Source organism: Tasmannia lanceolata, unplaced genomic scaffold (assembly GCF_043159265.1).
Source record: "Tasmannia lanceolata isolate RefF3 unplaced genomic scaffold, GAP_Taslan_0.1 ptg000004l, whole genome shotgun sequence".
NCBI lineage: Eukaryota > Viridiplantae > Streptophyta > Magnoliopsida > Canellales > Winteraceae > Tasmannia > Tasmannia lanceolata.
In genome coordinates, this window is record NW_027518681.1 from 12,110,023 (window position 1) to 12,133,053 (window position 23,031).

At 37.0% G+C, this 23,031-nt stretch overlaps 2 protein-coding genes across 5 annotated transcripts in view; both read right to left on the minus strand.

The window, feature by feature from the left end:
- Positions 1 to 1,807: 1,807 nt before the first annotated feature.
- LOC143875511 (putative CoA ligase CCL6) lies at positions 1,808 to 15,947 on the minus strand. 4 transcript variants are annotated; one of them, XM_077377077.1, is made up of 20 exons: positions 15,708 to 15,947; positions 12,655 to 12,718; positions 12,436 to 12,525; positions 12,280 to 12,336; positions 12,034 to 12,082; positions 8,882 to 8,958; positions 7,778 to 7,817; positions 7,592 to 7,686; positions 6,630 to 6,794; positions 6,102 to 6,212; positions 5,911 to 5,998; positions 5,716 to 5,782; positions 5,524 to 5,599; positions 5,330 to 5,447; positions 4,923 to 5,168; positions 3,794 to 3,933; positions 3,286 to 3,468; positions 3,089 to 3,208; positions 2,371 to 2,463; positions 1,808 to 2,197 (listed from the first exon to the last, which is right to left on the minus strand). In XM_077377077.1, the coding sequence occupies exons 1-19, from the start codon at positions 15,851 to 15,853 to the stop codon at positions 2,404 to 2,406; spliced, it is 1,992 nt and encodes a 663-aa protein (XP_077233192.1). In that variant the 5' UTR covers positions 15,854 to 15,947; the 3' UTR covers positions 1,808 to 2,197; positions 2,371 to 2,403. The 4 variants fall into 4 exon arrangements, with proteins under 4 accessions (XP_077233192.1, XP_077233194.1, XP_077233195.1 ...); XM_077377079.1 differs by lacking the exon at positions 15,708 to 15,947 and adding an exon at positions 12,884 to 13,022; XM_077377080.1 differs by lacking the exon at positions 15,708 to 15,947 and adding an exon at positions 12,873 to 12,948.
- Positions 15,948 to 21,669: 5,722 nt separating this feature from the next.
- Positions 21,670 to 23,031, minus strand: part of LOC143875513 (exocyst complex component SEC3A-like) — a 41,290-nt gene continuing 39,928 nt past the window's right edge. Inside the window, exons 23-25 of the mRNA XM_077377081.1 lie at positions 22,564 to 22,629; positions 22,399 to 22,488; positions 21,670 to 21,914 (exon numbers count right to left, since the gene is read on the minus strand). Coding sequence (XP_077233196.1) covers positions 21,807 to 21,914; positions 22,399 to 22,488; positions 22,564 to 22,629 — 264 coding nt within the window. The 3' untranslated portion in view covers positions 21,670 to 21,806. The remainder of the gene's footprint in view (positions 21,915 to 22,398; positions 22,489 to 22,563; positions 22,630 to 23,031) is intronic.

Sequence of the window (23,031 nt, forward strand, 5' to 3'; positions counted from 1 at the left end):
GTATCTAATAATATTTGGACGGTTACATCTTGATCATGTTTATGTAGAGGGGAATGGGTGTCTTAATCATGTCGGCAATCAGATGAAATATCCGAAATAAGGATACCTCCTGAACCTATATGTAAGGGTGTCAATTTTGGCTCGGGCTCGGAAGCTCGCTCGAGCTCGGCTCGAATCCTTAACGAGCCGAGCCCGAGTTAGGCCAGGCTCGGCTCGGCTCGGCTCGTTAAGAATTTAATATATTTAAATATATATATTATATATTAATATATACATTAAAAGGGTTGTCCATGGAGTGAAAAGGGGGGGCAAAATATGTCACTTCATTTTTGGAACCCCATTTGTTACTAGGACCACCCCCCATAGTGTAAAAAAAGTAGTCAAATTACACTAGTAGGGCTGTCCAGGGAAGATGAGGGGTGTGAAGACCGAGCCGAGCCCGAGCCCGAGCCGAGCCGAGCCTGGCCAAGCTCGGCTCGGCTCGGCTCGTTTACACCCCTACCTATATGTATTGGATTTTGCCATGGAATATGAATATTGAATAACATAAAATTAAAGGCTACTATTATTGGCACCACCATGTTTTAATAATCGCACAAAATCAGCTTGTCTTTTCTTCTTTCATTGACTTCTGAGAGCTTTTTGGTAACTGTAAAAGCCTATGACAAAGATGATTTAGCGCAATTATCAAAACATGCTAGTGCCAGGTGTCAGCATGTGATTGGTTGAGGTAGGAAGTTCCTGCCTCACGTTAGGCAGCCAAGTATTGTTCCATTTTACCCCAAATTTGGGCCAGGTTGTGGCCTAGCCAAAAATAGAGAAAAATAATAATAAAAATAAAAAAAAGACCATGACCAGAAGATTTTGAAAATTCCAGTAAAATGAATTTGGGCGAAGTATTTGTAACCTTCTTGATTTGATGCTGCTCAAATTGGTACCTGAGTGTGAATGGTCTATTAATTTCATTTTTAATTTTATTTTTTACTTTGTTTTACTTTGGAATTGTTGGTTTTGCAGATCTCTAATTAATGTTTTGCAATTCCCCCCATTCTTCCTTGGGATATACTTCAAGTGGGACTGTTACAAAAGTTCTAAGAACTTGCCCTTGATAAGTGGGTTGGATCTTGCTTGTTTAGCTGGTGCCATATTAGTCTCCCCTCCTTGCATTTTCTTTCACTCAAGAATCTCCATGGATAGGAGAGGCAAAAAAATAGCTAGAAACGTACAACATTAAGCGAAAATGTAAAGGAAGCTCAGTTAATTACAATTGGGCTCAATAATTAATGACCTATAAATTTAGGGAAATGTTATTGGCACAACAATGTTTTGATATTTGCACTAACACATCTCATCTTTTATTATTTAAAGTGCTGTCAAAGGTTCTAATCTCATGTATCTTAGTGCTCGGACCATGAGCCGGCCGGCATTATTCCAATGATGATAATTTATATTATCTTATTTCTAGTACTTAATACAAAAATTGAATGATATAAAATTAAGAGTATCTTCTTGTGAAACGTTGTTCAATTTACATACAAGCGAACAATAATAATGTTCGAAATTTTATGTAAGTACGTACTATATGTAGGTACACAGGACACATTCTTCAGTCTCTTTAGTGAAATTCATTGTGGTAGTCGCATTAGCCATTGTGGCTACGGGTAGAGGGAGGGTGCTGATTGAGAACACATCTGATAATTAATACTCTCTGATACCTTATATAAGATGATGTCATCAACAAAATTAATTATTAGAGCCCCATCAGTACAAGATTATTTTGTGGCATGAAGTTGGAAGAGCAAAAGAATATTGGAATGAGGACTGGATTAGCCTTTTTTGGATTCAATAGTTTTCAGAATCTCCCCAAAAAAAGTATCACAGATTTGATACTCATCAAGTTGCAAAATTTGGTCTTTTCTGATACTGATTGAGAAAAAAGAAACATTTCGCCTTATTTCTTTTATAAACATGAACGATGATCAGTATAGAAAACTGCTATAGAATGCATCATGAGAACATGAACATTAGACAAGAGCATTAGAGAAGATAGTCCTAGCTTTATACTTCCAAGGCACTTCCTCAATCTGTTTACTCATCTATCAAGGACTGATAGTCTCATACTTCGCATTCATCAAGTGCTGATATAGTCTCATACTTTTGTTCCCTTTGATTCATTGTATAATTCATCAATACAATCCTGCATTGCAAAAGAAACATCAATAAAATGTAAAACAGAGCTTCAATTTTCATAGATTATCAGCAAAAAGAGGTAACAAAATTTGAATATTAGAGTCATCTTATTGAGTCTACTCCAAAGTGATACGTGTTAAATGCATTACGCCTTCTTGATCTCTGACTCTAGAATCTTACCAATTAGAGAGCTTTAAAAAAGAAATATCCAGCTCAGGTACACATGCAGATGTGCTCGCACGTCTTGGGTGGTGGGGGCAGGAATTGATTTATCTGTTGATGGAGAATTATGCAAAGTCTACTTTCTTTTCAGGAACACGCATGCAACTTTTAAACTTGAGAGAGTAATGTAACATTTTATTATTGCATAGAGAAAGTGAGAGGGTTTTAATCCCTGTATATACAGTTGCCATAAACTTACATAAAAGGGAAGGTTTGCATAAACCTAAAACATAGAACAATCTACTAAGAAATGGAAAATATGGAACTACTGTCAAGGGATACCAATAAATGATGAAGTAAATTTAACAGGAATTTCCAAAATTTGATGGATATCTCGAAATGCCCTTTAACTGTAATAGACTATATTTCATTTTATAAGTGGGTTGAAGGAAATTGTTACTTTTAAAACCTCTCACTTTCTTTATGCAATAATAAAATTGTTACTCTTCAAAAAAAAAAAAAGGGTGGGTTGAAAGAAATTAAATAAATCCTAGATTATATTCCTTCTAAAGGCAATTCTGCAAACATTTGAGTCTCAAGAGGCTTTCTGTCGTGATGCCATAGTAGTCAGCTTTTGGCTTATATTGTCCTGATTTATTGTTATTATGTGGACCATTGATTAGCATCAGTTAAATGCATAGAAAGGAAGGCAGAAAAGGAAAGATTGGAGGCATACCTTGTAGTATTTGAGTAACTGAGGCCTCTTCAGTTTGAAAGTTGGAGTTATCAAATCCCTCTCAATGTCGAAAGGATTTGGTTCCAGATGAATAGCTTTTAATGCCTCAAAGCCTCTGAGCTGTGGCAATGGATTTCAAGTCAGTCAAGAAACCACAAGTATTGATACACTACAAATCTGAAGAAACAATGACGTACTCCATGCATTCGACCAACTATGTTGAGCTCATCTAGCATGTGCTTCCTCGCCTCGGTATTTTTGCACAATGACTCGAAATCTCCCTTCTTATTATGGGTTGCTCCCCAATCCTCGATTGCTTTCCTATCTGGAACAACCACAGCTACGAGAAAGGACTCAAAACTGTTCCCGTATATCCAAATCTGTGTGACAGCCAAAAGTTAATCAAAGAAATAAGATTAATGAAACACCAACATCAGAATTGCCACTAGGAAAAGAGGAATGTCTATGAAGTATGAATGTAACTGGGCAAAATATAACAATAAACATGCTAAAACAAAAACATCAGTAAACAGTGAGGGATTGATTTTCTAGCTCAATGGTAAAGGCTTTGGCCTTCAGCCTTGAGGTCGGAGGTTCGATCCCAGCTTAACTACCAAAAAGAAAAAAAAGAGTAAACTGTGCATATTGGTGGATTTATTACTATAATTTTGAGTTATGTACCCTATTGTTGGTTGAATATCATACCGATGCGATAAGAGGGCAGCGGCTGTATGTGTTTTCGATGTTCTCAACAGCAATATATTCCCCTTGGGACAACTTAAAAATATTCTTTTTCCTGTCAATGATTTTCATTGCACCATTAGGCTGCCATTCTCCAATGTCACCTGCAATATCCAAAGTTCCAAAGTCATAATCCAAATATGGCATTCAGATTTACACAATTTAAATTGTGTATAAGAAGGTCCTCATTAAATGGCCTGTACGAAGCCCCTGCTTTTATTGAAATATGAACGAGCCATCTGACTTAAACACTGAGCATGAAAATAAAAAAGATTAAGGGTCCATTTCTTTCGACATAAAAATGGACGTAAAATTTGTTTTATGTTCATTTTTACAATATAAAACAAATTTTATGTCGAAAGAAACGAAGCCTAAACAACTGGTGCTGTGAAATGATAGAATATCCTCAAATGACAATTGTTAAACAACCAATAGCTCCACAAGCTTAAGCTTTTGGAGAAAGGCGTTGTTTATCTTTTATACTTTAACACACCCCCGCACGTGTGGCCCACTTGGCAAACACGTGGCACATGTGGTCCCACTTTGGGCCGACCATCGCATGTGGATTTTTGCTATCTGGGAGGTTTGAACTCGAGACCTTTGGCTCTGATACCATGTTAACTTACCAACTTCTCCAAAAGCTTAAGCTATTGGAGAAAGGCGTTATTTATCTTTTATACTTTAACACTCCCCCGCACGTGTGGCCCACTTGGCAAACACGTGGCACATGTGGTCCCACTTAGGGCCGACCATCACATGTGGATTTTTGCTATCCGGGAGGTTTGAACTCGAGACCTTTGGCTCTGATACCATGTTAAACAACCAATAGCTCCACAAGCTTAAGCTTTTGGAGAAAGGCGTTGTTTATCTTTTATACTTTAACAACAATAAAGTCAGTCTAAATGGTAGTCAATGCTGTCACCTGAAAGGCAGAGTCCAGATTTAATTGATTCAGTGGACAAACAGATGACTTCAAAGGTATGTTCGCAATACAATTACAACCAAAACCAATATACTGGGGCACATTTACTTTGGTGTTCTGATAAACTCTTGGAGTATTATAGGGAGAAGTTTTTATGTCAGACAACTTTACCTGTATGAAACCACCCATCTACAAGGACCTCTTCTGTAAGGTCCTGGCGCTTATGGTAACCAGAAAATAAGGTTTTACCCCTCAAGCAAATTTCTCCACGTGGCACAGCGGCAAGTGCATCATATCCCATGTCAGGTACTGACTCAAGTCTTGCTTCAATGGTTGTGACAGGAACCCCCACTGTTCCAATCATAGAGAACACATTTGCTATGGATGTAAAACATCCAGCACAACTTTCTGTAAGACCTGCAAACAAAATACAAGGATAAAAGTTTTGTGAATTGACTTTTAGTATAAGACAATAGGCTACTTTATTTGGGGAAAATAAACTGCACATTGATTATATATTAAATTAAGATGTACAATGGAGATGAATGTCTTAAAAAAACATCGTTATTCTATCGTACCATATCCTTGTAACACAACACTACAGCTTGTGACTCTCAAGAACTCTTCAACATGCCTAGGCAAGGGTGCAGCTCCAGATATTAAAATACGCACTTGTCCCCCTAATCCTTGTTTGATCTGCACAAAAACAGCACTATGAAAGTACTAAAAAAGAAACAACAACTGCCTATTTGATAAAAAAGTTAAAACTAACATTATTGAAGACAAGCCTGTCATAGAAAGGTGCCGCTTCGTCTTGTCTCACTCCCTTCTTCAAATTCTTCAATTTACTGATATCACCATTAATGCATTATCTTATGAATTTGATAAAACAATATCGAAGACAACAAAAGGTATAAAATTTTATGGTTTCAAGCTTTTTAAGGGAGCATACTGTCCAACGTACTAGTTATAAGCAAACTGAAACAATATCTTTTTCAACACTCCTCCAGTTGAAATCTTATCATTTATACCTTCAATAACAGAAAATTAATATCAATGAGGTATATAAATGTGTGCGAGAGGCGTGCGCAATAGGCAAGGCTCATGTTAAAAATCAATAAATCAACCAAAGCAACGAATTCACATTTATATTCTAAACCTGTGTATATGCGGTCATAAACTCGAGGAACACCACAGAAAATTGTTGGCTTCAATTCTTGAATGTCCTCAACCAAATAGCGAACATCCTAAAAATAAGAACTATGATAAGAATTAAGTTCAACTTTAAACGAGTGATAAGGGACTAAGAATATGAACAAAATACATTTTGGTGAAATGAGTAAATCATACCCCTCGAAAAAATCCTATGGACGCACCCTTGTAGATGCAATAGGTCTCAATTATCTGATCAAATACATGGGCTAATGGAAGGAAAGAAAAATATGAATCTTGTTCTGTCACCTGCAAATCCAGAAAGAATAAGTTAATTATATGCCAATTTACAAAATGTAATTTAGTGGCCACATCAATGAAAAATACAGTCAATTCAATTGATAGAACATGGATAAAATGGATTCCAGATGTACAAAAACTGTTTCCATTTTGAATATAAGCCCTTCGCCCAATTATATAACGATAACAATTTGATGTGTTGGTAAGTGATGAAAAACAAAAAAGTCAGCCACAGTATGAATGGAAAATCCGAAATAAAAAATATTAGAGTTTTGGTGATTAACTCTCCGAATTTAAGAGACATGCAATTCAATGTCGATAAATTGTACCAATTCATACAAAAGTTAAGAGTTAGCCTGAGACTTATGCAACCCAAAGTTGATAGATTGTACTAATTCATACCAAGGTTAAGAGTTAGGCTATTACCACTTTATCTGTTTTTGATAACAGCTGTTCCATAGTGATGACCTCAGCCATAATAGCCTCGTTAGTGAGTAGAACACCCTTAGGGTCCCCAGTGGTTCCGCTGGTGTACATTATCGTGCAGATGTCACCCTTCTCTTTTGGAGGAAGTTTACCATTTGCACTTCCCTGAAACCAAACCAACAAAAAATGCTCAAGAATGGAAGAATCAAAACATATGCACTAGGGTGTAGTGTTTCAAAATGTGGATGCGAGTTAGAACGCAGCCAAAGCAAATCCTAGTCAACTCAGCACGACACGGTCAAGTACTTAGTTGACACGGCCAGTACACGGTTGATGGGTTCATAACTCAGGAGAGTCAAAGGAGATTTAATTGACTTTGTAGGGCAAAACGCAGACTTGTACGGGTCGAGCCTCAAGATCAATTGGCTAAGGCTCTGCCCGTCTACTGAGGTCAGAGGTTCAATCCTAGCTAACCTACCCAAAAAATACAGACTCAAACAAGAACATGAACAAGGAAAAAGAGAGTCGACTCGGGGGAGTTTGAAGCACATACAAAGATTATGAACGTAGGCTGCTTTCAAGGACAACTACATCTTGAACCTATTTACAAAAATATAAAAAATTATCATACGGATAGCACTTACAAGTGCATATCCATTAACCTTGCTGGTTTCACTTTGTGGCTCAATTTGGAAGCAGATAATTTATTTCTTGCATAGACATGCATCCACATGCCACAACCTCAACATTAATGGAGAAAATACAGGAGCACAAAATTAAATTCAAAATTGCACACAGATTTCCAAAAGGGCGGTTCTTAATAGTAGCAATCAATTTAATCTCATATTTTGTTATGCAACAATGGCATCAAGGAAACACAAACTGAACCGATAATGAGAAACAAAATATCATGAATTCTGGGTAGCAGCAAGATGAGAGAAATATATAATTCAAACTCTCACCGATAACAAAAATTCTTCCCAAGAAAAGCATGATGCCCCAACTTTTTCAGCTTCTTCTTTTTGTGCACTTGTAACCTTCCCAAAGCTGACAATTGCTGAATAAAGTGAGGCAATATTCAGATGTCAGTTATGTAAAAAAAAAACACCTTATTATTAGTGATGCAAACATAATGCATTTCAACGTACTTTTTAGATGCGCATCACACTTTGGAAGGCATGTTAGCACCTGCAAAACGCAAATGTTACTACTTAAGTATCACTTAGGGTGTATTAAATTAGTCAATTCAGCTCATATCAATTAGTGTGACAAGAATGTCTTATGAAAGAAATATTCGGAGAACCACTATATCATGTGTAAATTGATGTTTCATTCAACTAACTGAATTGTGGTTTATGAATGTAGGTTTAAGACACATAAAACATTGACAGAACAACTGAATAATGATTCTCCTATTTGACCAGTGAATGAAAAGATAAATGATTTTCACGATAAAACTAACCCACAAATTGAAAAAGTTCTTAGTGTCTTCCATGAAGAACCAAGAGTCAAATATGGGGATGCATGAGTGACAGGCCCATGGGCCCTTTGTATTGTGTGAAGAGATAAAAGGAGATGTGTAAATATTAAGACTCAAGGTCTTCTATATAGAGTTAAGAGATAAAAAGATATCCACATCATATATTGCACCAAAAGTTCTTAAATTATTATTTTATATTAGAATATGTTTCCAAGGATATTTGTTCCATTCTAGGCATCATATTGTTAGCTCAAGATCTACTTGGGCCCTTGACAAAACAGGTATGGAGGTGTCAATGCAAACAAAGCCTGTGTTGTGACAATTTAAAGGATGTATTGTAACAGAGATTGTATGAAGTCTAGAAATTTAAAATGAATACTTTGGAGTGTGACTATGAATGACCAAAAGGAGTATATCTAATAGTAAAGGTCATTTGGATACTTTGATGTTTTCAGAAGAACTTAAACCGAAAATAAAATTGTGAAAATTCAGGGGCAAGAAATGAAGTTTGGGAGGGAAAATTTTGTAGAACTTCAAATTCTGTGTTTCTTCAAATCAATGTGTTTTTAGTAATTTTTCCCAACAGTACTGAATTATTTTCTTTTCTTTTTTCATGAGACAAAGAAGCAGTTTACATTAAATAAAGAATTTGTAAACAAGAGAGAAAAGCCACATATAAAATGTTTTAGATCCAAAAGGGGTACTCTTGTACGTGTTCCCAACAAGCAGTTCGTAATAGACTTGGTTAGGATAAAAGATAGCAACATCATACAGATTGTATCTTGTTCTCTTGAACAAAGGTTATCGAGACTTCAGCATGGTTGATGATAAACTCAACGGCATTGGCACCTGCAACGAATGTAAAACCAAAGACGAGGCAGTCAAAAAGACGATTATAGATCACACTTAGGAACATGTTATCTAATATCTAAGGAAAGAAAGTTAATGCATTGATTTCTCACAGGAAGAAGCTCTAATACTTTTTAAATACAGTGCTTTTCAACTTGTTGTGGGCATTTTCAAATTGGTTGTTGATAAGGATGTGTCATCATCCACTTCAGATTCTTCTTCTTCTTGTGTTTCATATGGATTATCAAGTTCTGCCCTAACTACATTTTCTCTTGCTTTTTTGGGTCTAGCAGGAGCGGAATCAATTGATGAGGCTCCCACGGAAAGTCCTACACTCATTTTTTAAAAAATTTAATTAAAATAGAAATAGGAACATGTTATCTAATATCTAAGGAAAGAAAGTTAATGCATTGATTTCTCACAGGAAGAAGCTCTAATACTTTTCAAATACAGTGCTTTTCTACTTGTGGTGTACATTTTCAAATTGGATGTTGATAAGGATGTGTCATCATCCACTTCAGATTCTTCTTCTTGTTGTGTTTCATATGGATTATCAAGTTCTGCCCTAACTACATTTTCTCTTGCTTTTTTCGGATCTAGCAGGAGCGGAATCAATTGATGAGGCTCCCACGGAAAGTCCCACACTCATATTTTTTTAAAATTTAATTAAAATAGAAATAGACTTGCATAATACAACTAAAGAAATCCGAAAGAAATATAAATACAAGACACGAGTAAAACTAAAATGTAGCATACATGCAACTAATGTATACGGGTTCCTCTTTCGAATATGTATGCTTAGACCGATTTGAAGAAAGGGCTCCTCCAATTCCAAGCCTCCCATTGTAAAGTTATGTATGGTTAGAATTAGAAGCCTTTGAATGTTGAAAATCACCCTTTGAAAGTAGAACAAACACGAAAATATTGCTAAGATATCAACTAGAATGACAGTAAAAATGAGTTGAAGGAATTGGGAAAGATAGTGGATAGAGGAAGTGGAGAAAATGAAGGCTTACATAGATTTTTTGGGGAGGCAAAAAATACGAAACGACTATAAAACGGTAATAAATGAATATAAAATAAGGGTAAAACAGTAAAATAAAAAATTAGCCATTGGGGGATGAAATTGTAATTTTAAAAAAATAGTTGTTTTCACCTTGCTTCATTCGGAATAGGGTGAAACGAGTGAAATTGACCAAAATAGACCAGAGCAGAACGAAATTCTGACTTGTACATCTCAGTTAGTGTTTTTGTTTTGTTTTCTTACCTTAACGAATCATTTTGTTCGATTCGGACAAACCAAAACAAAATTTATAACTTAGCTTCTTATTGAAGAAACTACGAGAAAATTCAGTCAATGATTTTCAGGTGATGCAATGCGTATGAGAAGTAGATCCAGTGGGAGGTAATTTAATGAGAAAGGTAGGAGCATATCTAAGTCCAGAGAGTGCTTAAGAACCTTATGTGGGATCTAATAATTTTCAATGGAATTTGGTAGAATGTAACAATTCTATCACTTCAGAAAATGACAATGTGTTGTCTTTATTAGAGGTTGAACCACTGGATACTCGATGTTAGTGCATCTTTGTATATAAAACCCCATATAAAGTGGTTCCAGAAGTACCAGTCATGTGATGGCAGTGTCGTATACATGGGTGAAAGCAGTGAAAGTCAAGTAGTGGGAATGGAGATGTGAGTAGCAAGTTGTTCCATGGTTGTGTGCACAGTATCACTATATTTGATTTTAGATGCGCCCTCGATCTTTGGAAGAGCCTTCTATCATTGGCAAAATTCAATGGAAGAGGGCAAAAATACTCTGGTGGTGGTAGAGGTTAATTGCATGTAGTCAAAGGCATACTGGTGGTTGCAAAAGGAGAACAAATAGGTGGCACAAGACCAAACATTGCTCAAGTAGTGAGAGTGGTTAGCAAGTACAAGGAGAATCTTGGTCGTGAACTTGTGATCATTAGAATGATGTGAACTGGATCCTTAGATATCTAAGGGGTATTTCTGATTTCCCCATACGTCATAGTGGCATGGATCTTAATTGTGTTGGTTTTGTTGATGGAGATTTTTTCCATGAAAGATGTCGGTATACCAAAATATAATTTTCTCTATGGCAGGTGAGTGGCATTCAATCTTGGATTGTCTATAGTATAAGCTGAATAAATGGCCGCAGCACAAGCTTGCAAAGAAGTTATTTGGCTTGAGAAGCTACTTAGAGAACACAGTCTAAAAAAAGAATGTCGTGAGAGTGCATTGTGATTGTCAAAGTACAATGCATTAAGTGAGAAATCTAGATTTTAGCGATCAGATAAAGCACATTGATGTTCAACATCACTTCGTATGTGACGTAGTAGAGTTCCTAGAGGATAGATGCATCTTAGTGCAAAAGATCCATACCAGTGAGAATTCAAATGATATGTTAACAAAGACAGTTAAGCAAGAGAAGCTCTATCTCTTGGACGTTCTTTCTGGTGAAATGTACAATGTGTCTTCAAGTGGGAGTGTTAGGAAGTGAAGACCATGGAGATCCACTCATTAGGAGTCTCGTTTTAAACATGTGGTGTCTTTACTTTTTCAACATTGTTTTGTAGTGGGACTTTAATGGGGTTGTTAAAGGCACTTGCCAATTTTTTCTTCTGTAGAAGAAAACCTGTCGAATTTTTCTTCAGTTGAAGTAAACTAATGTTTATCTTTCAAAAAAAAGAAAACTAATGTTCACAGTTTCTCGGGTTTAGTTCATGGGGTTTGCTCCATTGGAGTTGTAATAGATGCTATTAGTAAAGAACAAGAGTTTTAAGCTATGTGGATGTAGTTCATTGACCGAAACAAGTAAATCTTTCGCCTCCTGTGTTCTTTATTTTTCTGTGCTATTTTCTTTTATTTATGTGGTTGTGTTTCTTTATATTGTATTATGTTAAGTTATTACATACTAATAATATGCACACAACTGAATAATCGCAAACATTATTAGGATCATGCTTAGTTGGTTTAGTTTCTTTACACCAATTATTCAAAGCAATATGAAAGTAAGGTATAAATAATTGTAAATAAAGGAAAAATGGTACTTACCAAGGGTGTCATAAAGAGGCACATAATATATTCCGTGGCTGTTACAGGCCTGTAAAAGTACCAAATCATACATTATAATAGAGAAACATATAAAACAACCCAATAATTCCTCCTTTTTTGTGATGGAAAGCAATCCAATATCATGAACTACTAATTCCTATATAAGTTTTCCCTATCATTCTTTATTTAAAAGGAAATATAACAAACACTTGAGATGCGTCTCATATTCAAACATAGACAAGATACCTCCATAGTGATTATCCATTCAGGGCAATTGGATGCAAATATGCCGCAACGACCACCCTAATATAACATGAACATTCCAAAAGAAATACTAATATTACATCTCAGCAAAAGAAATTTTGAATCAAACATCATTAAGAATAAAAAAATTGAGCTTACAGGATTCACCCCACACCCTCTGATGGCGGACCCGATCTTGATAGCTTTATCATACACTTCCTGGTATGTTAGCCATACATACTTTCCCACCTATAAAACCAATTCCATTCAATTTTTCTGTCTATTGAATACCCAATTCAATTGCATTTACTGACTAAAAGTTACAGAACACAAGAACAATAGCAAACTGAATTTAGAGAGGGAGAAACTTGGTTATACCTTCCCATCGACCATTTCACGATGACCAAGCATACGGTTCTTAGGATTCTTCACAACAGAGCGACTGTAGGACAAAAACAAAGTATCAAATCAAGACCATAAACTGTGGGAATCCATGAATTTAGTAACATGGCCATGCAATGCAAAGGACACATGTTTCTTGCTAAAAATAAGGAAATGGAAGGAGATAAGGAATGAAATGAAAGAAATCTAACTACTTGGGATGAACCTAGACTTCTTCCTCTGCCTAACCCAATAACATTTTGATATTCTTTGACATTCTCTTCTTGTTTTTGCCATTGGGGGCGTAGTAGGAAAATTTTCAAATCGCATGGTTCATGGTCGTGTTTATTGTGTTACATTTAATAACTTTTCTGTGCTCAGGAGAGGATTTTATTGCGGGTAGTTTCAAACTTTCATTAGTAACAGACCATATTTTACATGGTTAGTTGGAGGGAATCGGGGTTATTTTGGTCTTTTGGGGGCTGAATTTTAAAGATGAGCATAAAAACAACATCGATTAATTGCGCGCCCCCCCCCCAAAAAAAAAGAATTGAGATCCGAATCGATTTAAGGTACATTTTCAATCCAATAATCATATGTCCAGCCCATTGACAGCCTAAAGTGGGATGGGCCCACAAGAATTAGGCCCATAAGGCCCGGCACATGAACCGACCTTACTTTCCAGATGAGATCGCAAAAATGGGCTGGGCCAGGGCAACGGAATTTCTTAAGGCCTGGAACAGAGCATCCAGGATTAACCAACTCTAGGATATGTTCAAGGCATGGCTGGTTTGGACCAAGTTCTAAGGGCTTAATAAATAGACTTAGCTCAAGCCGGACCCAGCTTTTAGCCTCAATCAGGGTACTTTTTCTTTAATTTAAGCAGAGTTAAACATACTTAAAAACTGCCAAAGCAAAACAAATGAAGGAAGAAAACTGATTTACAATTGGCTTATGCTAGAACCCAATTGAAGTTTTAGGAGACTACTTGCCTTGTCAAGCCCTTGTCTGCCTATCCTGCCTATCTACTATAACTTGTCCCCCACCAAATGACTTGAAAAAACGAAAGCTTTTTGCTAGTTGAGTCTTGGGATTCAACACTTTTCGCTCTTCTGATGACACCTCCATTACCCACTTATTTTGGTAATGACACATTCCACAAAACTACTTCACTTGACAACCAAACATTCCTTCCCACTAGTCTACCAGGAGCCTACTTCATTTTTTATTTTTATTTTTTGAGAGAGAGAGAGAGAGAGAGAGAGAGAGAGAGAGAGAGAGAGAGAGAGAGAGTCATCCCCTTTGGATTAATGTAACATTGAATGCTTCTCCTAGTAACAGTTATTGAGTGCCAGTCTGTGCACCCACCCACGTTCACTTGGAATAGCATGTTGTTAATGATGGTTCCTTATCATTTTAGAAGTTAGAGCTGCCTTCTTTAAGTACACATGCTTTTCTGTTGGCTCACAGTGAATCTCATCCAATGCCGTAAACCAAGTTTACTTCTAATCCCAGTTTATTAAGAAGAATTCTTAATAGGGTGTGACCTCATTGTAATATAAATGAGTCACGCTCACTACGGGTCCCACCTTTGCATGATCTGAACCGTCCATTTGACAAACCTTGCACTGGATCTCCTACGTTCAAAAAATTTCGCCAGTAGCCCTTTCTAACATGCAATCATATGTACCTTTTCTCATTAGATACGGACAGACAAAAACTACATCTAGGGAATACTTTACATTGAACAACAAAAAATACAAGCTACACCAATACTAATGCAAACGAGAAATGATATTTCCACCCCCTTTGCTACCATTTCCACTTGCTTTTGATTTTCTTTTCCTGAAAATGAGGAAAAGACAGACGAAAAGAGGTGAAAATGGGGTTCTTTTAAGAAAAGACAAATAAAAGGGGCTGGAAATATCAATTGTGATAAGAAAGAGAAAGAGCCCGATGTAGGGAGGGTCCAGACCACTCAGGTCTAAATTTTTCCCTAGGATTGAAGGCAGGAGCTCGGCATTCTCTAAGCACCATATCCTCCTCTTTGACTTCTCTGACTAATACCTTCTTGTTGAAAGCTCTTTCTACTTTGCGCTGATAGCCTTGTACATGGTACGCTGCTTTCAGTTTCTCATCCATCATATGTAACTCTTGATGACGAATACAGCTGGCTAACGTTTTCCCACCATTTGCCCGGTCTCTCTCTCTCTCTCTCTCTCTCTCTCTCTCTCTCTCTCTCTCTCTCTCTCTCCACACACGCAACAGGGACAGTTGGTGGGCCCAACAGAAACCGTTGGTGGAATGGTGGGCCCATCTTTGAACAACGTAGGCCCCGCCCATACAACACCATAGGATAATCCAAACCGTCCATTTGATGGGCCATAACCGTAAATAGGTTGCGTCCCAAAATATTATTTCCATAGGCTGATCCTAGCCCTCCGATCTAAATAGAAACTACATCTTATGCAACCTCTATAGATTATAGGGTTGTGATCATCCTACGGAAATGATTTTTGGGGCACAACCTATTTACATTGTGACCCATCAAATGGACGGCCCGATTTTTTTGCTTGTTTATTTTCATTCGTTAGCTTACTTGTAAAGGATATATGGGAGTTACAAAATACTGAATCAGTAAGTTACAGAAAATCTTTCTATAGATGAGAGTTAACTGTGGAGAAAATCAAGGAGATTTTGCAACTGATCTGGTTTTCATGTAATTTGCAAATAAAACTTCTTTAATTACAGAAAAACACATTCGCATCCAATAAATAAATAAATATCATGTAAAACCAACAAAAATCAGATGCTTTTGCACTCGACCCAACATTTAATTAAATTTGGAAAAATAAATAAATTTAGGGAAATGATATCAGCACAACCATAATTTGATAATTGCACCTACCCAGCTTGTCTTTTCGTTTTTAATTGGCTTGTTAAAACTTTTTGGGAACTGTCATAACCTTTTGACAGCTCTTTAAACACTTAAAAGACAAGATGCAGTAGTGAAAAAATCGAAACATGATTGTGCTGATATCATTTCATACCTGAAGAACTCCCAAGGAGAGTGCATGTCCTCTGGCAATTCCAACAATCCATCTTTCGCAAAAATGCAACGATAAACAGGGCCCGCCGAAGGCGTTCCGCCAATGGCGGGCTTTGATTCTTCAACCTTCACAGTATAAACAGCCATTTTTGGTTAGAGAATGGTTCTGTAAATGTGAAAGAAGGTTGCTAAGGAAGAAGAACTTGGAGTTGTGTGCTGTGTTAGAATTGGGTAGATTTTAACTTAATATAGAAATGGGTGTGTCTCTATCAAAAGAAGGAAGATGGTTGAGAGAATAACAGAGAGGAGTGGGTGGCTGTTAGCTTGCTGCAATAAATTGAGAGGTCGTTAAAGATGGAGACTTCTCAACCATTTTGTAGCGGCGATTTAATGAAATATTGAGGCTTTATAGTTAGGTGTTGCCACATTAGCAGATAATACTGCTGTTCGAGGGGTGTCCATATCAAAATAAGAAGTTGACAGAAATACCCTTTTTTAATTTTTGAGCATTTTTCGATAATTGAGGACCTTGGATCATATGATTCAGGGTTTAGTTTCCTTGGATAAAACTAAACTCCGAATAAATTGTAATTTGTTATTTGGTGGGCCTTTGTCTCGTATCGTAACGATCCTCGTTGGCAGTTTTATCCCAACAAAGTTAGCCCAAATGAAATTCCAGCCCGGAGGCGGAATTTCACTTAAGCTGGATTGTAGTTATTTCGGATAAATATCGTGGTCCCTAATTTTTAGCCTCTCTAATATTTTTACCGGTTTCTTTAGCCACATGTAAAGATATGTTAGACAATTTTTACAAACCATGGACAGATATAATTCAGGATGAAAAACAAATGTTATAAGCGCTACTGTATTTTGAATAGGTCACTCATCACTTTATTAAAAGTACGGTATGGCCCTCACCATAGGATGATCTGAACCATCCATTAGATGGGTCACGGCCTAAATAGGTTGTGCCCTAAAAATCATTTCCACAGGTTGATTCTAACCCTCCAATCTCAATGTTGTTAGGATCAACCCTCTAACATTCAGATCGGAGGGTTAGATCAACCTATAGAAATTATTTGGGACAAATATCGTGTCCCTAATCTCAATGTAACAGTACCACAAAAGTGCCTCCCTTGATATTTGATCCAGCACCACAAAAGTACACCAACTTTCTGTTGGAGCAAATATCAAGGGCGCGCCAAACTATACGTACATTTACCATATAGAATCTCTGTCAACACAATATGCCAATTTCACCTTTTCATTTCCTTTCTTTCATGTATTTTTGGGAAATCATTTTTGGCATGTGACGCCAAAACCTTAAAGTTGGTGTAGTAGTAACGAAGGGCATTGATGCGACATTATTTGGGAGAAGCATTGTACAAATCTAGTATGAAATAGTGCGTGTTCCTTACTATATATGTTAAGATTTGTCAAATCTAGACCGTTGGATTATCTCGGTGTAGATTAAGCAAGTTGGCTGGATTTTAGAATAATATCAAATCTTCTAAGATTTGATTGTTATGTTGATTGGGTTAGATTAAGTATTTGGATTAGATTAGACAAGTGAATTAGATTAGGATAATCTCTTTCTATTATTAAATTTATCTGTCTTTGTTTATCCCTCGAGTGATCTATAGAATCACTCAGTAGGGCTGATTGTAAGGCAACCAAAGATTAATGAAATCTTCATTATTTTACATGGTATCAAAGCCACCGATCTTGGAGTGACCACAACACAAATAGCTGCTCTCTCCGGCGCCGTCCGTCTGACCACCATCACTCCCACATTCTCTTTCTCAAATTAACACTACAAGTACTGCCTTCCTTACCAGCTTCATCAGTTTCAATCTCCTCTCATCCTTAGCATAATTCCTTAGCATTCTTGTTCTTGTATTCTTTTCTCATCTAATTTTAAAGACTTTCGTGGTTGCCTTCAATAACCCCTCATCTTCTTGAGTGCACCCCTCTCATCATCTTGTGCCAATTACACGGTCTCCTTATTTTGATGTCAACACATTCACAAAACACGTATTTGATATTTGCACACTTTTTCCCAATGTCCAATTTTTCGTCGATAATTGTTGCCACCATTCGTAGCCGCTATTTGTCGCTTTCTCTTCTATTTTTTTCCTTTCTTTCTTTATATTTTTGTCTTTTGCCTATTTCGGTTAAGGTACCTCTTTGTGGTGCGTGCTCGAAATAGAAGCTCTACTCAGTTAAGGGGCCTCTCTCCTTGAGGTTCGTGCCTGAGAGAGCAAATTCTCTCTTTCATAAGGATCGGTATCTCAAGCTGACCTGTGAAGTCTGCCCATTGAGGCTTTCTTTTGCCCATATAGGCTATTTCTTGCCCATTCTGGCATTCGTCTATTGTGACGCATTTTTCTTGCCCATTCTGGCATTGGTCCATTATGACCCATTTTCAGAAGGTTCGATATTCTAATCAGCCTAATGACTCGCCCATTCAGGCTTGAGTCCAATTCAATTCATTGAAGCTCTTCGGGCTCACCTTTTAATGTGACACATTCTTCAACACGGCCATCATCTTCAACAATATTGGCAACATACATCAAGCAGACATCAATAGTGACAACGTGCAACAAAATTGGCAAATTTTTATTTTTTTTGGGATATTCATTGTAATCAAACGTATATCAATTTTCAATCCATATACGTTTGAAGGGGCATGTTAGAATATGTGAAATCTCACCAATAGGTTAGATTAGGCAACTATAGTTTGATTAGGTAGAATAAAATCACATCTTTCAAGATTTGATTTGAATTAATTGGGGAAGATTATGCACGCATGCTAGATTAGGTATTGAGATTATCTTCTCATATCTTGTCAAATCTCTTTCCATAAATCTTGTGATACTAGTTTCTATGTTTATCCTCTTGAGTGTTCTATATAAACACTCATTAGGCTTGATTGTAAGATAAGCAAAGATTAGTGGAAATCTTCAATATTTTACATAGAAATCTTCAATATTTTACAAAGAGGTCATACCCAAATATATAGTACATCAGTACTCCTCTTTAATGTTAATCATTTTTACCATTTGCATAGGTGGCTGAGTTTGGTTTACATTTTTTTTTTCTCAATTTCTTTTGATGGGCAAGTTGAGATCGATCATGTTTTTTGATATTTTCTGGAGCAGATTATACGTTGGAATTTTTTTAGGGAAATGTTATCAGCACTACAGTATTTTGATGAGGGCACTCCTCGCTTTATTAAAAGTATGGTATGGCCCTTACCATAGGATGATCTAAACCATCCATTAGATGGGGCACAACCTAAATAGGCTGTGCCCCAAAAATCATGTCCATAGGTTAATCCTAACCCTCCGACCTGAATGTTACAGCTATGGAAATGATTTTTGGGGCACAACCTATTTAGGATGTGGCCCATCCAATAGACGGTTTGGATCATCCTATGATGCTGGCCATACCCTACTTTGAATAAAGTGAGGAGTGCCCTCATAAAAATACAGTAGTGCTGATAACATTTCCCTTTTTATATCATATTGAGGTATAACTTCAAAGCTTTGGTAAAGAATTTTCAAAGCACAAGCGTATAATGGGAGATATTTAGACATGGTCTAATTGACTCACAACCTGAATGCAGGCCCTTTAATGAAAAGAAAATTAAAATATAAGGAAAGAATTTTTGTTACAAGAGCCCCGTGGCATCCTAAGACCACATTAGACTAATCCAGGCAAGCCACACGCATCTCATTTTTTTATTTGGAAGGAGAGGGAGGGGTCCCACATGTACAGTGTATCGTGACCGTTCACGTGAATCAAGGTGATAACTTCTAGCAAACATTTAGCTGGGCCGTCCAAGGAAATAAAAAATCAAAATTTTAAAATATTAATTAATCCAAGCGTGCGTCTCATTGTACGTCTCATTGTCAATGAATTTGACAAGAACTACGTGGTATTCATGTTTTGTTATTTTCTTTAAATAACTGAAACCCTTTCTTATATACCACTGTCTTCTTCCTTCTCAGATTTTCTTCGGAACAAGATCCAGATTAATATTATTTTTCTTATGACAGTTTTCATGTCTCATTCGGGTCAATTACTTAAATCGAAAGCCCTCTTTATACATCAAACGGAATACCTAAAGGACTAGCAATTGCTTATCTAATGCTACATTTGGTTGCTGGAAATTTTTTTTTATTCTTGGGACTTTTGTGGAATTTCCCCAGGAAACCCACGTTTGGTTGGTGGGCCCAAAATAATCCCAGGAACCAAAATAACCCCATGAAACCCCAGGAAGGGAAAAAAAAAAAAAAAAAAAACTCGCAGGGAGTTTCCGCAAAAATCCCAAGAACCAAAAAAATTCCGGCAACTATTTTGTTTGGATATGCGGATTTTAGAATCTTGGTTTTTAGTTTGAAAACAGTATAAAAGAGGGTTCTTGATCAAGCTGCTGCCGCTGTCCTGGAAGCATTTCTTGGATTTTAAGTAAGAAAACCAGGTTTTAGAACATCTTGAGATTTCTAAAACCTGAAAAAATGGGAGGATCTGCTACTCTCTTGCTGTTGGAAAGAAGGGCGAGAAGTAAAAAACGAGTAAAAAACGATGGCCGGTCCGCTTCTTCTCTTGTCTCTTAGCTACAATTTTGAAGAAATTCAGAATTCTAAAATCCGAGTATTCAAACGGCCTAGATTACTTTGATTGTGGCTGTTTTGTAATTACTGAAAGCAACAAATTGCTTCAGAAATTGGAGAATTATATGGTGTAAGGCCTTACAAACAATAAGGCCTTTGTACAGTCGAAGTATCACTCTTGACATTTGATCCAACAGCAGCTCCTCAAAAAGGTCAAAAAGTGAGCTGCTGTTGGATCAAATATCAAGGGCGGTACGCCTACCGTATTGTTGTAAGGCCTTACACCATATAAAATCTCCAGAAATTGAGCTTGATCTTTTCAGTTGTCGTTAACAAACAGCCTGGAGTGGGACCACCTCTAAAGTACTATACTAATAAGTGCTAGGGTGTTCAGGGGCACTAACAGGGGCCAATAAGTAGGATTTTTTTTAAGCGGGTTTGGTGCGCAGCATGACTAATAGACATTCCATTTAGGGCAAGACAACAAGCAAGCAGTGCCAAGTGTAAGGTGAGATTGGGTCCATGAATATTGTGTCCTTTTTTATTTTTTATTGAATGCAAGGACCGTGAATATTGTTAGGTGTGCAATTCGAGCGGGTGAGGTTGAGCTCTGGCTAAAAAATAAATTGGAATAAATCTGACCTGGCCGTATAATAAAATCTCAACCTGAATTCCCAAAAATTGACACGAGTTGCACCTAAATCCGGCAAAAAGTGACCCGGACCCGCTCGTCACTAAATTAGCGACCCATTGAGTAGATGGGGCATCATCCAACGGTCATCTTCCACTAGCCGTTACACTACGATCCGACGCTTCGGATCGCACCCGCTCACGCACTATCCACTGGATCACCATGAGATAGGCCATTGGATCACCATGTGATACGCCATTAGAGCAACGGTCCTGACCACCGAGCATAGGTTGTTCATTGGATCATGTTTTTTTAGTACATCCGGACAAGATCATCTTGCTAGTTGATCAGACTGAAATATTAGTAGTAGCTCGAGAGATAAAAATTTATACATTAAAGACATCGAAAATAGTTGGGGCAGGGGTTGAACTCACCCTCAAAAGATAGCCGTTCAAGGGAGGGTGCACAAGTCCTTGTAAGCCCTTCCACATCCATTCACTTTTCCAATGTGGGATCTTTGCTTTTCGTGTTGTCATATCTTATACGAACAGGGCCTTAGAATATGTAATGTGAAATAGATAGATTGATAGACAGCAGAAAATCAAGAAAATGCGTGACCACATGGAGTTTGCACACAAATGTCCAACCGTGAAACATGATGTAAATGTTGCTGTCTGATTACTTTTAAAAAAAGAAAAAAAAGAAAAAACCGATAGCTTAAGAATATGTTATATAAAAAACTGGGGTCTTGGAATACATTATATTCAATATAAGAATAAATTGAATTACAACAAGGAAAGAAAGAAAGGTAGATGGTCGACCTCTGTCCATGTCTGGAACGCCCAGTTCTCTACATAGAAGCAAGCTCTTTCATTTCTGCCACTGACGTGAAGGTCTCATTGGGATAAATTTTGGCAGCCAGTTGTGCAAAGCTCTCGTACTTATCCAGAAACTCCTTCTGTTGGGACAGAAGAAAGCCTTTTATGAGAAAATAATCAATAGTAATTTTTCCCTTTCTTTTCTTTGTTTCCAATTAGCTTTAGCTGTTACAATTTAGTAGAAACTAGGTTCTTGCCACTGTCCATAGTATTAGCTAAATTAAAGTTAAATGAGGACAAAACACCCAAGTGATTTGCAATGCTATGGCAGACCATGAGGTCTTTTATTTCTTCTAAAAACAGGATAATATAAAATATTTCTATGCCACAAGACATGGGGGCGGACCCTGCTTGAAAAGTTTGATAATTTTTTTTTTTCAAAAATGCCCAAAATGGCTTTGAATTTTTTTTCTTTTTTTCTTGAAAAATTCCAATCACTTCCTTTTCTCTTTGGATTGGCAGTTCTGGTAGATAAACACAAGCCACTGATATATCCAACAAAACTCCTTTTGAATTTTCCCACTAGAATAATTTAATTTGTATCAGGGAGAAGTGCATGCATACCTTGCATTTATCCCATAAAGATGGGAGCAACTCTTCTGAAGTTAAATTCTTCTGTAACTTTCTATACATAGCATTAATTGATTTGTCAACCTGTAACCAGAAGGACAAAATTACTTTGTGTTAAGAGACCAGTCAAAAGAAGGTAATGAATTTGTTTTGACTTACCCCAGACAGGCTCGATTTCAACATCTTACGAAAATCCATTTTTGACAGTCCAAGCTGAAAAGAGATCTGAAATATTTAAAGCAGAAAATATCATCAGCCACAATATTTTACAGCCGGAACTACGGTATTTTGTGAAAAGCACTTGGCAAAGGGCAGTTATAGACACCTCAAATCCATTTATTTCACCCAAGAAAAATAGGGCTAATCACTATGGAATTCAAATTGAGATGAATAGGTCGACTAGGAATAGAAAGTGAAGAATACATGAGAGATATTTAGGTCATGCACTGGAGTGGCCATAGTTAATCTCCAAGGGAATTAACATGTGTGTTGAGATGTGTGCAAGAAACCATAAGAGGAGGTCATGGTGGAGGTTCTGGTGACCACTACATGCTGGAATTGCAATGCAGAGATAGAGAGAGAGAGAGAGAGAGAGAGAGAGAGAGAGAGAGAGAGAGAGAGAGAGAG

Excerpts from the sequence above, each read along its gene's own strand:
- LOC143875511 (XM_077377077.1), bottom strand. The coding sequence starts at position 15,853 with ATGGCTGTTTATACTGTGAAGGTTGAAGAATCAAAGCCCGCCATTGGC. Across the intron at positions 6,213-6,629 it reads TATCAAAAACAGATAAAGTG|GTGACAGAACAAGATTCATA; the intron begins GTAATAGCCTAA and ends CTGGATTTGCAG. Across the intron at positions 5,169-5,329 it reads TGTTGTGTTACAAGGATATG|GTCTTACAGAAAGTTGTGCT; the intron begins GTACGATAGAAT and ends TTTTGTTTGCAG.